The sequence below is a fragment of the Rhinolophus hipposideros genome (genome assembly GCF_964194185.1).
Source record: "Rhinolophus hipposideros genome assembly, chromosome: X".
NCBI classification, from domain to species: Eukaryota; Metazoa; Chordata; class Mammalia; order Chiroptera; family Rhinolophidae; genus Rhinolophus; species Rhinolophus hipposideros.
The window spans coordinates 20,460,312-20,473,983 of NC_138046.1; the positions used below are offsets into that span (position 1 = coordinate 20,460,312).

Here is a 13,672-nt window from a genome sequence, read left to right on the forward strand (position 1 = left end):
CTCATTTAAGGCGCCCCCTCCAGCTTCACTTAACTGTGATTAATCAAGAAAAGAACCGTCTCTCTTCAATCCCCTGCAAACTTTCCAGGGCAAGCTGGAAAGACCAGATTGCTTTTCACTGAATAAGCTTCCATGTCATCCATCAAAAGCTATCACAGACTTCCAGGGAGTGTGCTGTCGCCAAGATATTTTGTGGTGCAACAGGCTTGAGAACCACGTTTATGAAAACATCACAAAGGTTGGGAAAATTCCCTCCAAATGACTCCTTTTCCCGTTTCCCCGAACCTGGCCTAGGGCTTTAGGTACTAAATAACAACAATAATGTAAAGGGATCTTTATTATTCAAAAAATAAATAACAAGATAATGACAAGTTCACTCTGGAAACAATGAAGACTACAGGTAGATACAATAGACTTCCTTTAAATACAGTCATTTCTTGAGGAGGAGTGGGCAGGCTCAGAGCTGCTCTCTCTGCTCCCCCTCAAGTCTATAGTGATGGAGATAGGGACAGGATTGAAATAAGATAATTGATTAGCAACAGCCTGACTCTGTGTGTGTGTGTGTGTGTGTGTGTGTGTGTTTGTGTGTGTGTGAGAGAGGGAGAGAAAGAGCGAGAGAAAGAGGAGAGAGAATGAGTGTGTGTCAGGGTGACTGGTGAGAGGCAGGATTTTTCAGTTCTTCACTGCATTAGACTTTCTAGAGCCTGACCCCTCCATCAGGGTCACAGGGACCCAGAATCAACCATAACTGGATGTGAGCTGAGGTTCCCTGTTTCCATTCTGCATCTTCACTGATAAATCAAATACATTATCCACTGAAAGACACTGCTGGCAAAAAAAAACACAAAACTAAACTTGACTAATTATCTGCTGTTTACTCAGAATTCAATCTCTGCATAATGGCCTTGTCTTTTCATAGGACTCTCTGGATGTCTGCCTCAGTCAGGTTGCTGCTTCAGAATATGAGCACTGATGGAACAGGGCCTGTTTGGATTTCACCCACCCTGTAATTCCCTTACTGCAGCCCTACCTGCCTTGGGGTGTATAATAAATAGTTCTCCATGAGGAGGATCATAGGGTTATAAATAGGCAGTTCAACAGGGGGTGGTCTTAACTGCTTCGCTGTATCATGAAGACTGCCAGCATCAGCTCAGCGGCGGCCTGCAAGGTTACACTGTTCAGAGTTTGAGTAAGCCAAAAGACGTGAAGCCAATCCCATGGCTCACTTGGCTTGGATCAGTCACGTTGACAAACAACGAAGCACCCGGTTGCAATTCAAATACTCCTCCCAAGTGAATGGACTGTTGGCCGCAAGGTTTGGAAGAACTGTGGGTATTTGCCGCTCTAAGTAAGATTCTCTCAGATCCACCGATGGACCTCAGGCAGAGGCTGGCTATAAAGGGAGTCTGACTCGAAGCTTCCCGATTTGAACAAAAGGTGACTTGGGCATAGATATAATACAGTCCTTGTCTTTGAACGGCCAGCTGTTTCCCATTTTCAAGGGTTACCAAGTTGTTGCTCATGGTGTAGTATCCTTTTTGGGCCCACTGTAGAACTGTAATAGAAAGGGGAAAAAATTTGTGATGAGGTGAAGCACAGCATGGTTCACATCCTAAAAGAACATACAGTTTAATGTTGATACTAGCTTAATATATGAATGGAAGTTTGGGGAACCAGGGATTCTTAAGGACCCTTCCAGCCTTCGGAGTCTATGGAGGAGCGATGGCTGATAAGTCAGTATGGGCGTTACACTCAGATGGAGCTGGCTTCCAATCCAAGCTTTACTCGACTTTGTGTAAGTCACTTAATCTCCCTGAATTTCAGCCTCTCATCTGCAACGCAGGGCTAATATTACAATCTATTTCAGAGACTTTTGAAGATGAACGTAACAGAGCCCAGTGAGTTTTCTTGTCCCTTTAGAGTTCTTAAAGCTAACATGCCCTTGAACTGAAGAAACTGTGATTTTAAAATCCGCATCATAATTATGCATGCCAAAATATTCAGGCAAATTCTTGCAAATATTAGCATTGATTTCTTCCTTTCCTTAACTTCTGCAAAGCCAAAATGTTGTTGATCCGCCTAGCGCTGCCTCAGCACAGAGAAAAGGAAAGACCCCATTTCTTCCTCCCCGATCATGCTGTTGCAAACCCGACCTACCTCCCACAGCAAGGACTAAAATTAGGCAAGGAAGTATGAAAATAAACCTGTCATTTCACTGTGTGTTTTGATCTCCCATTGTAGTGGGCGCCACCAACTTGAAAGGACCCGTATTCTTGTGGCTAAACCGGAGTACCCACCAACAGTGTGCCATTTTCTCGGCTGAGATGTTGAGTGGGTTCAAAGTAGTGTGTATACCCGATTTTAAATCTCAGCTCCCACAGAGAGCTAGATTGCTGGGTTTGGGGGGTGGAGAGAAGTGAAAGAACTGATGCATTTGCTTCCCTGAGCTTTTAAAAAAATTTTTATTTGGTGGTCTTAGGCCTATCGGTGTTGGGCCTGTCAACCTGTTAAGACTCATCCTTTAGTAATAGAAAAGGCATCCCAAATACCTGACATTTCTTGGCTCTCCAGACCACTCCAGAAATGACACTTCATTATGATGTTTCCACTTTTGTACCATTTGATTGAGAAAACAAGTGCAGGTTCCCAATCTTTTAGTCCACTAAGTTTATTTTTGTCATTCTTTCCCTAATTTTAGTCTTTGCTGTGGGATGTAGGTCAACTTTGTAACAGCATGACCAGGTAGGAATGAGAGGTTTGGAATTGAGGTGGGATGCGGAATGTTACTGTCTTCCCACCTGATCCTCTGTGATGCAGACTGTAAAATATATTGGACCAATGTCAATGATGGGCCTTTTGGTGGAATCTGAGCATCATGAAATATATCCAAGGGCAAGGTGGACAAAGAGCAATGGGAAGTTATTCTTCTAAGAAGTGTCTCTGTTGCTGTCATCCAATCTAATGACAAGGTGTCATGTGGATGGCCACCCTAGACATGCCAATATAGTTGTGATGTTCTCCCATAGTATCTTTTCTAAGAAAGGGGTACTTGGCAGAATTATTACATATTGTGGCAATAGTTGGTATTAATGAAGGGCTTTATGTCTCTCTTCTGACATCTAAACTACAGTGAAGTAACTAAGTAATGATACCTTACATTTGTACAGCACTTGACAGTATGACTTTCTTCTACAATAGCTGATTTGATGCTCAGAGTTACTCTGTGAAATAAGTGAGGCAGGAAACTGCTATGTAGGTAAAGGGACTTGCCCAAGGCCACCCAGCATGTGATAGTCATGGTTCTTGAACCTCAGTATTCAAAATTTTCTATCTAGTGCTCTTATTCCCATACCATGATCCATGATAACCATGTTAACACCCACTGAGAAGCCTAAGCCCCCCCCTCAGAGATGAGGCTGTATCACATCTTCTCTCTCTCTCTCTCTTTCTCTCTCTCTCTCTCTCTCTCTCTCTCTCTCTCTCTCTCTCTCTTTCACACACACACACACACACACACACACACACACACACACACACACACACAGTTTGGAAGTCCATTCTGAAGCACTATGCTGAATTTTTCAAAGACTGCTATGATGTTCTCAGGCTGCATTTATGTATATGGGGGATTTTGTGCTAGTGTGCGTGTTTCCATCCATTTATCAGATGTGACACATTCTCCAGCAGCAGCTATCAGGAGGTACAGATTTGGGGGAAAAAGATCTAAGGGCTAGAATAATGGCAGAATGTACATGGAAATAAAATCATTCAGAGTTGAAAAGATTACAGTATGTCATCTGTTGTTACTTCATTGGAAAATCTAACGTCCTGGCACCTATTGATCTTTGCAGAATGATTTTACCTTCAATTTCCCTGAGGTTGGCCCCTGTGAGGCTGGGGTTAATCATACAGGGATTGACAGATGTCAGGACATAGCCCCTGAGGCCTATTTACACACAGCAAAGAGAGGTTAGGATGAGGGACCCTTACAGTCAGGAGGTCACTACTTGCTATCTCTTCTATGTTGCCAAAATAATGGTCCCTCTACCCAGTAATTCATCATTTAGAATCAGCCATTGAGCAAGAACATAATGAGAACATTGGGATTGCTTCCCACATATTTTCGTCCCTCCAAGTCCCAACTGTACATTTGAGCTCACTTTGAAGACAAAGGAGAAGCAAATGAGAGGTGTATAGTTCATTTGTAAATAGGCCCCAGAGGAAAAGGGGAGCCTAATCACTAGGCTGCATTGCATCAACATCCCAGCCTTCCCCCTTGGGTGGGATGCCCAGATGCTCCTGGACTTACCAGATGCTGTTTTACTACTGGCTTCACTTATGACATGCGCTGCAATTTGAGGCTCCTGATCACCTGAAATGAAACCAAAAGCAAACTGTCAGGCTAAAATAATACAAAATTTGCCATGGAAGTATTTGGTCCAGTCATATAGCTGTGTAATAGAGACTGTGCTTAAATATATGTAAAAGGAAGGCTAGAATGGTCTGAAATCCTTCTCACAGGGAACTATTGGTTCCTAAAATTTGAACAATTGAATTGGCTGTTTCCACTGATCCCATTCTTATAATAGTTATGCAGTACTCAGCTCTGCTTTATGTAGATTGACACAGGCTGAAAATACTAGTCTACCTTAAACATGTTTTGAATCTTGCTTTTAGGAACCACTTCCATCCATTGGGAATCTTAGTGGGCCTCAAGGTCATGTCTGCACAATTAGCAGTAAGATGCTTATAATGTCTGATTTGCTCAAGCAATTGGCCAATCTCTGGTATCTATCTCTCATTTTTTCTCATGTACCAGGCTTGCTTCTTAATTTGATGTGCTGATCTCCTAAGCACAAAGACTATGTGGAAGTTTCTTCCCCCACCCAGTAATGAGCCTGGTGCTGGATTCTTTGTAGGTGCTCTATAAAGATTGAATCAAATGGGATGGCCTAAATTACCAGTTTTGTTAAGTTTATCATTTTCCTGAAGACTGGTAAGCAACATCCACATGAACTGTTTCCTCAAATTTCACTGTAATTAACAGATAACATGGTACCACTCGACCTATCTTACAGTCATTCTGAAGATAAAATCTTCTTGGAAATCAGATCACCCTTTGCATCTAGACCACTAGTTAAAGCAAGCTCTGACTACTTCCTTTGCCTCAGAAAACAGTATCTATATCCCTGTATGTATGTATGTATGTATGTATTTTTGTGTGTATTAACTTTACAAAACCCATAGCATAATTTTCACTGACGTGATAAAAACACCCACCTAACACTTCATCTTTCCCACACTCAGCTGCTCAGATCACTCCTGGAGTTATTGTGTTTGGTTTGGGTTGCTACATTCTAAGAGGAGTAGGGAAAGTTAGGGAGTTATCCAGAAAGGGAGCTAACTAGGAGAGGAAAGGGCCTGTAAAGGGTCATAAAAGGAACAGTGGAAGACACTGGGGAGACTTAGCCTGGAGAAGAAAAGGCTCAGGGGTGATGATTGCTGTTTTCAACATCTGGACATATGCTGTGTAGAAGAATTATACTTTGTTTCATATGGTCCCAAAGAACAGAATTGAGTCCAGTGAGTGGAAATTACAGGAACAAATTTCAATTCATGAGGAGAAAAGACTTTTCTCATGTAGTATAGTAAATTTATTGTAATTATTAGAACTATTCAAAGATGGACCAGGCTGCTTTATGACATAGAAGGTGTCTAGGCATTTTTGATCAGAGGCCAGTTGGTCAGTGTTGTGAAGGAGATTTGTGCTGTGGGCACGGTGCTAGATTTGAGAACCATCAAGGTCTCTTGCAAGCCTGAGATGTTCGAGATGATCTGATATCAGGAACAGGGCAAAGAACAGAACTTTGTCGCACTGACTCACTCCCTGATCCTAGAGGCTCCACTGGGGTTCCCCATGAAAAAGTGTTATAATTGAGCAATGAATGCAACTGCTGTGAAATGATGACTTTCTTATCATCTTATCCTCTGTAGATGGTACTAGGCTATGTAGTTGCTTTGGTTGAAGTATTGAAAATAATGGAATGTCTTCGTACTTGGTATTGTCAGCATTAAAGCAACCCGGTCCTACCCATAAATATGTATATATAAAGCCTTTCCAAATCACAGGCAGCAGAAGTGTCAATTTGCCAGTTGTGTTCTTGTTTTACTTCCAGGGCTAAAAGTTCTCGGATTCAACATTGGGTTGTTCAATCTAATAAAGCTTCCTTTTAGTTTTTAAATGTTCACAGAAATTGGTAAATAGCAACCTACCTTTTTGCATTTGAAAGTTTTTTTCTTTCTCCTTCACTTCATTTCCCATTATATCCTGAAATAAGAATCATTGCAAAAGGTCATTTTGACAGGAACTTTGCTGTGGGGTTTAGAGTATCATTCATTTGGCATCCATCCTCACTCTGTTGCCTGGTTCTTGTGAAGATTATCACATAGACTCAGATCCCGTCATTAATTCCATCATACCCATTGGGAGACCATAGCTCAGTCAGATGACCTGACAGCCCCGAAAGCCCAGGGATATACCTGGAAGCGGAATCTGGGCTTCATTATCTCCATCCTAGCACTCTCTCCAGACCAGAGTCTACAATACTGACTCTATGACCCCAACCTCCCTGGCTTTGACAGGTATTGCCAAATGATGCTGAACGAGGAGATGATTCTACCCTGGGACTTGGTATATTGAATATCATTAAACATAAAGCACGGTATGTATCTATTAGAATAAAATTGGTCTGAAATCTCTTAGGAAACGGTAAGAGTAAGTTTGATCTTGGGAAGAAATCCCAGACTATGAAACACCCCTCAGACATTTCGTTTTTTTTTTTTAAATTATTTTATTTATTTATTTTTTTAATTAATTTTATTGGGATGACAATTGTTAGTAAATTTACATAGATTTCAGGTGTACAATTCTGTATTACATCGTCTATAAATCCCATTGTGTGTTCAACACCCAGAGTCAGTTCTCCTTCCATCACCATATATTTGATCCCCTTTACCCTCATCACCCACCCCCCACCCCCTTATCCTCTGGTAACCACTAAATTATTGTCTGTGTCTATGAGTTTTTGTTTCTCATTTGTTTGTCTTGTTCTTTTTGGTTTATATACCACATATCAGTGAAATCATAGGGTTCTCTGCTTTTTCTGCCCTCAGACATTTCTTATTTCGTTGTCCCTTTCAATGGGCTGAGGGGATTCTCTAGTTGCTGGCTGTGTGCTCTTGTGTGACCTGTATTTATTTATAATAATCAGCATACAGGAAACACAGATAATCTCCCAATGCTGCTGATGTTCAAAGGCAAATGCAACACTTTTTCAGGAGTTTCTTCTTACTTAGCAACTGAAGAAAGGATAGACGTACTTAAAGAAGCTAACAGGGACTGCTATCCACCCAGGTCAGAAAGTAATAAAGGCTACTGCTGTCATTTTAAAGGTACTGAATAAAAGGCCTGGAGGACTTAACTGGCTGTCATGAGGTCACCCGAGGAATCAGAGGCTGAAGGCAAGAGTCAAAACTATGAGATCACATCCAGAGGCTGGGCTTAACTCACACCATCAGCCTCTACTCTGAACACAAAGGAGGAAGACAGTAGTATTTGCACATCTTCTGGTAATCGAAGTCTCGTGTTCCTTCCCATTACTGGAATCAAGTTTCTATAAGGCCCTTCCTTTTCATTCCTCCCATAGAAGGAATTAGTGTTGTTACTGTTGAGTGTGTTCTTGTAGATTCAGCTCAGTTGTCAGATGTGAGGGTGTAAGTCACAGAGCCTAAAGGGGAACCTGCGCCTTGAAACGCTCACATGGGCCGCAGAGCCTCAACTTTCCACTTGAGCAGAAAGGTGGCACTGTAAAAGTGCGGCAACAGGAAAATGTTTGTGAGATAACAAGTAAACAAATGAGTATTTAGTGTCTTTTCAAAAAATGGAGTGTGATGATCGAGGTTGAGATACTTTCAGGCTAGGTGGTTGCATTGGTGTCAGGGGTTTAGCCAAGATGAAAACGTGAAGTCAGCAAAGTTTGTCTTTTATGCACCCAGCCTTGCCTTTCCGTGAACTTCCCCCAGCCACACTCCTCAGAGCCTTTTTTTCTTGCTTTACTCCCCAACCCAACTGAAAGACTTTTTAAAGTTGACTTTCAGAAAATCTGGGATTAGTTTTTTCTCTGTCAGTGGAAACTCTATGTGGCAGGAATGGACAGGTTGAACTTTAACTTGAAAAGGAAATGCTTTGACCTTAGCCAAGACACCTCAGCACTGATGGGCAGACAATCATGGGATTGATCATTCTAGCAGGGGGTTGGGTGGGTAGTAAGTTTTAATGTGAAATGACACCAATCACAATGCTGCCTCCACTTACCCTAACCTAATGCCTGAATCCCATCTTCCCCTCAAAGTGACAGCTTGGTGTTACCTGGCTTAGGAGATAATGAGTTCCTTTTCATTAGAAGCATTAGAAGTGTTCAAACAGAGATTGGGGGACCACTTGGTAGGGACTGTGGGGAAAAGACTGAAGTTTTGGATTAATAATTAGATCTGATGATTTGTAAGACCCCTTCCAATTATGATTCAGAGCCCCTAAATTTCAAACTTTAGGTTGCTCTGAACCAATCAGACTATGACCCAGAGAGAAAGCCTGCTAATGTTAGCTAAATATATAAAAGTCCAATTTGAGGTTATTATGTAGTTAGCCTGTTAGGTAAAAAAGTTTAAAATAAGGGCGGCCGGTTAGCTCAGTTGGTTAGAGCGCGGTGCTCTTAACAACAAGGTTGCCAGTTCGATCCTTGCACGGGCTACCGTGAGCTGCACCCTCCACAACTAGAGTGAAACAACTACTTGACTTGGAGCTGATGGATCCTGGAAAAACACACTTAAAGTAAATAAGAAAGTTTTTTTTTTAAGTTAAAAACATTGTTTTAGAATGAGAAATTTTGGGGGATGGATATTGGAAAAGGGTTCAGTCATTGGAAGAGGCCTGAGTAGCCGGAGGACTTTGTGTCTCACCATTGTACATATCATAAGTACAGAGGACATTGATTAGGATTCCACCCCTGCTGCAGTAGAGGCAAGGGGCTTCCTCTGTCGCATGTAAGAAGCCCCAGGTGACATGCCTGAGAAGGTATGCCTTTTTAGAATAAGAAACTTTGGAGCTGTCACTTTTTTTCACGCAAGCAGAAACAGAGAAGCCAAATCAGCTGTTTTCCTTATTCCTATCCTGGGTAGCCGATCTGGGAAGATTTACATATCTGACCTGAAATAAAGCCATGATGAATTGGCAGTTCAACTGTAAAACTCTCGGTAAGAAAGAGAGAGGGAGGGAAAAATTAACAGTCACTCTCACTGTCATTGAAGAGAACTGAAGCCTGATCACATAATTACAGAATGTTGGAGTTGGTAGTGCCCTAACAGATAATCTCAACCCTCTCATTTTATAGATGAGAAAACTGAGGTGTAGAGAGGTGAAGTCATTTGCCCAAGGTCACACAACCAAGCACATTATATATCCTATTTGGATTACTAACCATGGTTCTGAAAGTGGCTTTATTCACATTTAAATTTGCAACACCTCCCAACACCCTGTAATACTGGCCAGAAGCCCCAAAGAACCAGAGAAACTCAAATCATCTCCAAACCTTGCAAGCAGAGTTAGGAGTCTTCATCTAAAACCCAGATTAGCATAAAGAACCTAAAAACCAGCAGTGGATTTGAGCTGCGTTCTGATTCCCATAGGTGACTCAGGAATAAAGTCTTAGAGTCTTCCCTACTCGATTAAATTACACCTCGGGGACAGAATAGGACAGGAATAAGCTCAGAAATAAGATCTTAAGGTTTTTACTCCCGGGTTAAATCACACATAATCGATATGTGAGAACTAACTCCTCTTGGTTCATCCAAATACCCACAGAACTGCCCTCAATGTGGAGTGCTGCCTCCTATTCGTGACCCCCAAATGAGCTGAGAGCCAACGGTGTCCTGAGAAGGAAACACATAGACAGACTACTTGATGTTCTGCTTCAGGAGAAAGAGCCCCTAGACCCCTCGTCTATGATGATGGAATTAATGTTGTAGGGGCATCCTCAAATAAATGTTCTCAAAATTCTTGTTTTAGGTACCTATTATATTACTACATGCTGGGTACCAATCTGTTGGGCTAGAAGGCTTCAAACTATCTCTGCCTCAGGTCTTGATTGGCCCTAGAGTAGACTGACTTCATGAGCAAGTGGTACTATATAGGGTCTGGTTTGAGCAGTACTGAGAAGGTCCATCACCCACCCCCTATACCTCTCCTCACAATAAAAGGAAAAGATCTCAATTTCATGGCACGTGAAATTCCATCTTTCATACGATTGGATGTATCAGTCTTCAGAAGTCCCTACTACCCCAAGGAAAGGCAATACCTTAGCCCGTGGCCTGCTGACACTGCAGTGGTCAATGGGTATTGCTTCCCTGGGAAATGGGGACCAGACCAGGGGTCCACAATTGAGAAGGCATCAAGTTTTGGACGGAAAGAAAAAAATATAAAAAACAAACTTGGTGTACTTCATAATTTTCCCAGAGGCAGCTGCAGGTATGAGCTCATATGTATGTGTGAAGGTGCCTTTCAGAGAGTGCATTTTCCTTGTTCTGGTCAAGAACATTCCTATGTGCACACTCCAAACTTTCCATTCCCTTTTAACATAGGATTTTGACTTGGTTTTTGCTTTTTTAATAAATACACATACCTATGTATGTATACACCAGGAGTGCCAAAAAAAATGTACTCAAGTGGACACTTTGGTCAGCGTTGCTCAAGCAGTAGTTTGCCGTAATCAGGAGTGTCTGGACGCTGATGGTAGTAACCACTTTGAGCACCTCTTGTCATTGCAGAAGTCAAACGTGACTTCTATTCATCTTTTGTTATCGCTATATATTAAGTATTACAATTTTAATACAGTTTTCCTTTCTTAAAATGTGTATACATTTTTTGGCACCCTCTGTATAGCATATGTTTAAACTTTTACATTGTCAGGTTTCCGATCTAGCAGAAGTACTAAAACTTTTCAATGATACTTTTACCTACTCCTTACCTTGACGAAGGCTTCAAACTGGCTTCTAATTTCCTCACAGTTCAGTAAGGATAAGGACCTCTCTCCTTTGTTGCACCTTTGTATCATTTTCATGAACACGAAATCTTCATGAAGATTCCTTTCATCTTCTATCTATTTGTGAAATAACAGGGATATGAGAAATGTATTTCTGAAGGAGAATGCAGCTAATGATGTGTGCCGCTACATTGACTTCCATGGCTTCAACAACAGGCGGGCTTGGCAGATAGAAATGGGGAACAAAGAGTTATACTGGATTATTGATATTTGGTCTCAGCAGTTTAAAAATCTATGAAAGCCAGTAATTAAAATGCCATAGTATCTGAAACCCTAGGTAGAAATCACAGCTATTCTAAAACAATTTCATCACAAAGTGTACGTTGCAGTTATTAACATTCTATAATTGTCATATTTCCCATTGCTTCATTATAAACAGTCTATAAAATAGTTTTCTGCTGAGCTAATTTGTCCACTTCATTTTAGTGTTTGTGACGCATTGCTTTATAAATAGAAGTTAATTTGCAATGGATGCCAATTAACTCAAGTTCTAATTACATCTCTCTCTTTTTAACTTTAGTATTTGTAGAAAACATTTGCATTTTTAAAGAAATAATCTTTCATTTCCAAAGTTACAAGCTGTTTTATTTCCCAATGTCTTAGAATAATTAAATGTATAGAACTCACTTGTATAATCAACTAATTCTGTGCTGTTTTCTTGTTTTGAGATTAAAATTTTGAATTCAAAGCAAGATGCAGTTAGCTGGCGGTTTTCACTATCATTAAGAACACACCTAAATGCTATGGTAAATTTGAGTCTACCCTGGTCAATATGGGTAGAGGATAAGCTTATGTCCAGGCAGAGCCCATCATGACACACACACACACACACACACACACACACACACACACACACACCCAGAACACCCCCTCCCCATTTTCTCAGCAGTGATACTTAAAATTTGAGCAACATAGTGAATTGCCTCAACTATCATTGCTCCACTTATCCTGTTGGTAAAGCTCATGGCCTTAATTCTACGTTGGCATCCCAACTGAAGACACTCAAACATCCCTGAGAAAATGCAGTCTCCAGATTCTATATATCCACAATTCCCACACTGAAACTTTTAGGAATGGTCAGATAATTGATCAAATCTCTCCTTTTCATCTATGATTGATGTTTTGTCAACACAGCCAATATCACCCATCAGTGAAAGTAGGTAAATACATCAGAACAGGATAAAACTTAATGGTTATCTCTTCCTAAGAATGCAAAACAAACTACTAAATTACTCTATTCTTTGTTCCTGTAAGTCCAACTATTTAAGAATATAAAACACCTGAGAGGGAAACTGGTCAGCTTGCAAGTACACTCAGCACTTGGAGAATTATACAAAGAATGCCATTCTTACTAAAAGACTGCAAATTCTGGGATTTATCCATATCTATGCTAATCTGAAGAACTATGACATTTCAGATCAAACTGATGTTCACCTTCTCCAGTTGAAAATTTTTTACAAAGTTGTCTCCATGGTAAAAAAAAAAATAGTTCACTTCTTAAGCAAAACTTTAGCAAGTAATTATAGCTAATGCCTTCATAGTGCTTACTTTGTGCCAGGCTCTGTTCTAAATTTGTTTCAAGGCTTAATTCACTTAATCTATGAGGTGGTTACCATTATAATTCCCATTTCAGATGTGGAAACTAAGGGATAGAAATGTAAAATAACTTGCTTAGGATCACAGAACTATTAGTGGGCAGAGTCAAGATTTGAACGCAGGCAGTCTGACTCCAGAGCCCAAACTCTTGACCAGAGACAAGAACAGGGGACTTCACTAACTAGACAACAAACATTATGCTGCAAGACCGTTGATCTATTTGCGTACCTACCATTGTCCATCATTTGTGGAGAACTAAAACCAACCAACCCACAAATCAACAAGGACTCCAAATTTAGTTAACAGAAGGTCATGGTTCCTCTTACCTTGTCCAGTCTTCTGTGAAGATATACAGCAAAAAGTGCTGACCCAATCATCTGAGTGATAAGAAAAACGGTCAGTAAATACATAAAAATTTTCATACTGACGGGTGGTCCACTGGCCACAGATCGGGGAGAAGGTTGACTGTATGTTTCGATCATGCTGTTTTAGAGTTGAAATGATATCTTCTGCCGGAGAAGGTGGCAGAGGCAGCATGAGAAGACTGTCAAAGTGGCCACCTTACTCAGGATTAGTTAAGAGCGCACAATCGTTGCAGCCCACACTTCCTGGAAAATGTGCTTCGTAGTCTTCTCTCCCAGCAAAAAGTTACGTAAAGGTTTTTTTTTTTCTTTCTTTCTTTTTTTTAAATTATACCCATATCATTCACTTCCAGGCTTTCCCTTTTGTTAGTAAAGAAGAAACAAGTCTCTTCTTCCATACATTCATTCTTGCCTTGAAATGTCATAGACTTCTTAACAGACAATGGCAGTATTTTCCTATAGCTGGGTAACTTTTTGGGTTCACCAGTTTCAAGGAAAGTGACAAATTAATCCACCAGCAATAGACTTATTTCAATTTCATTCTTACTAATGTAAAGC

The 13,672-nt window shown here is 40.8% G+C and overlaps 1 protein-coding gene across 1 annotated transcript; it reads right to left on the bottom strand.

The window, feature by feature from the left end:
* Nucleotides 1-320: 320 nt before the first annotated feature.
* CD40LG (CD40 ligand) lies at nucleotides 321-13,337 on the bottom strand. The gene is made up of 5 exons (XM_081043911.1): nucleotides 13,079-13,337; nucleotides 11,082-11,213; nucleotides 6,274-6,328; nucleotides 4,310-4,372; nucleotides 321-1,555 (listed from the first exon to the last, which is right to left on the bottom strand). Exons 1-5 carry the CDS (start codon nucleotides 13,232-13,234, stop codon nucleotides 1,179-1,181), a joined length of 783 nt encoding a protein of 260 aa, XP_080900037.1. The 5' UTR covers nucleotides 13,235-13,337; the 3' UTR covers nucleotides 321-1,178.
* Nucleotides 13,338-13,672: the final 335 nt, after the last annotated feature.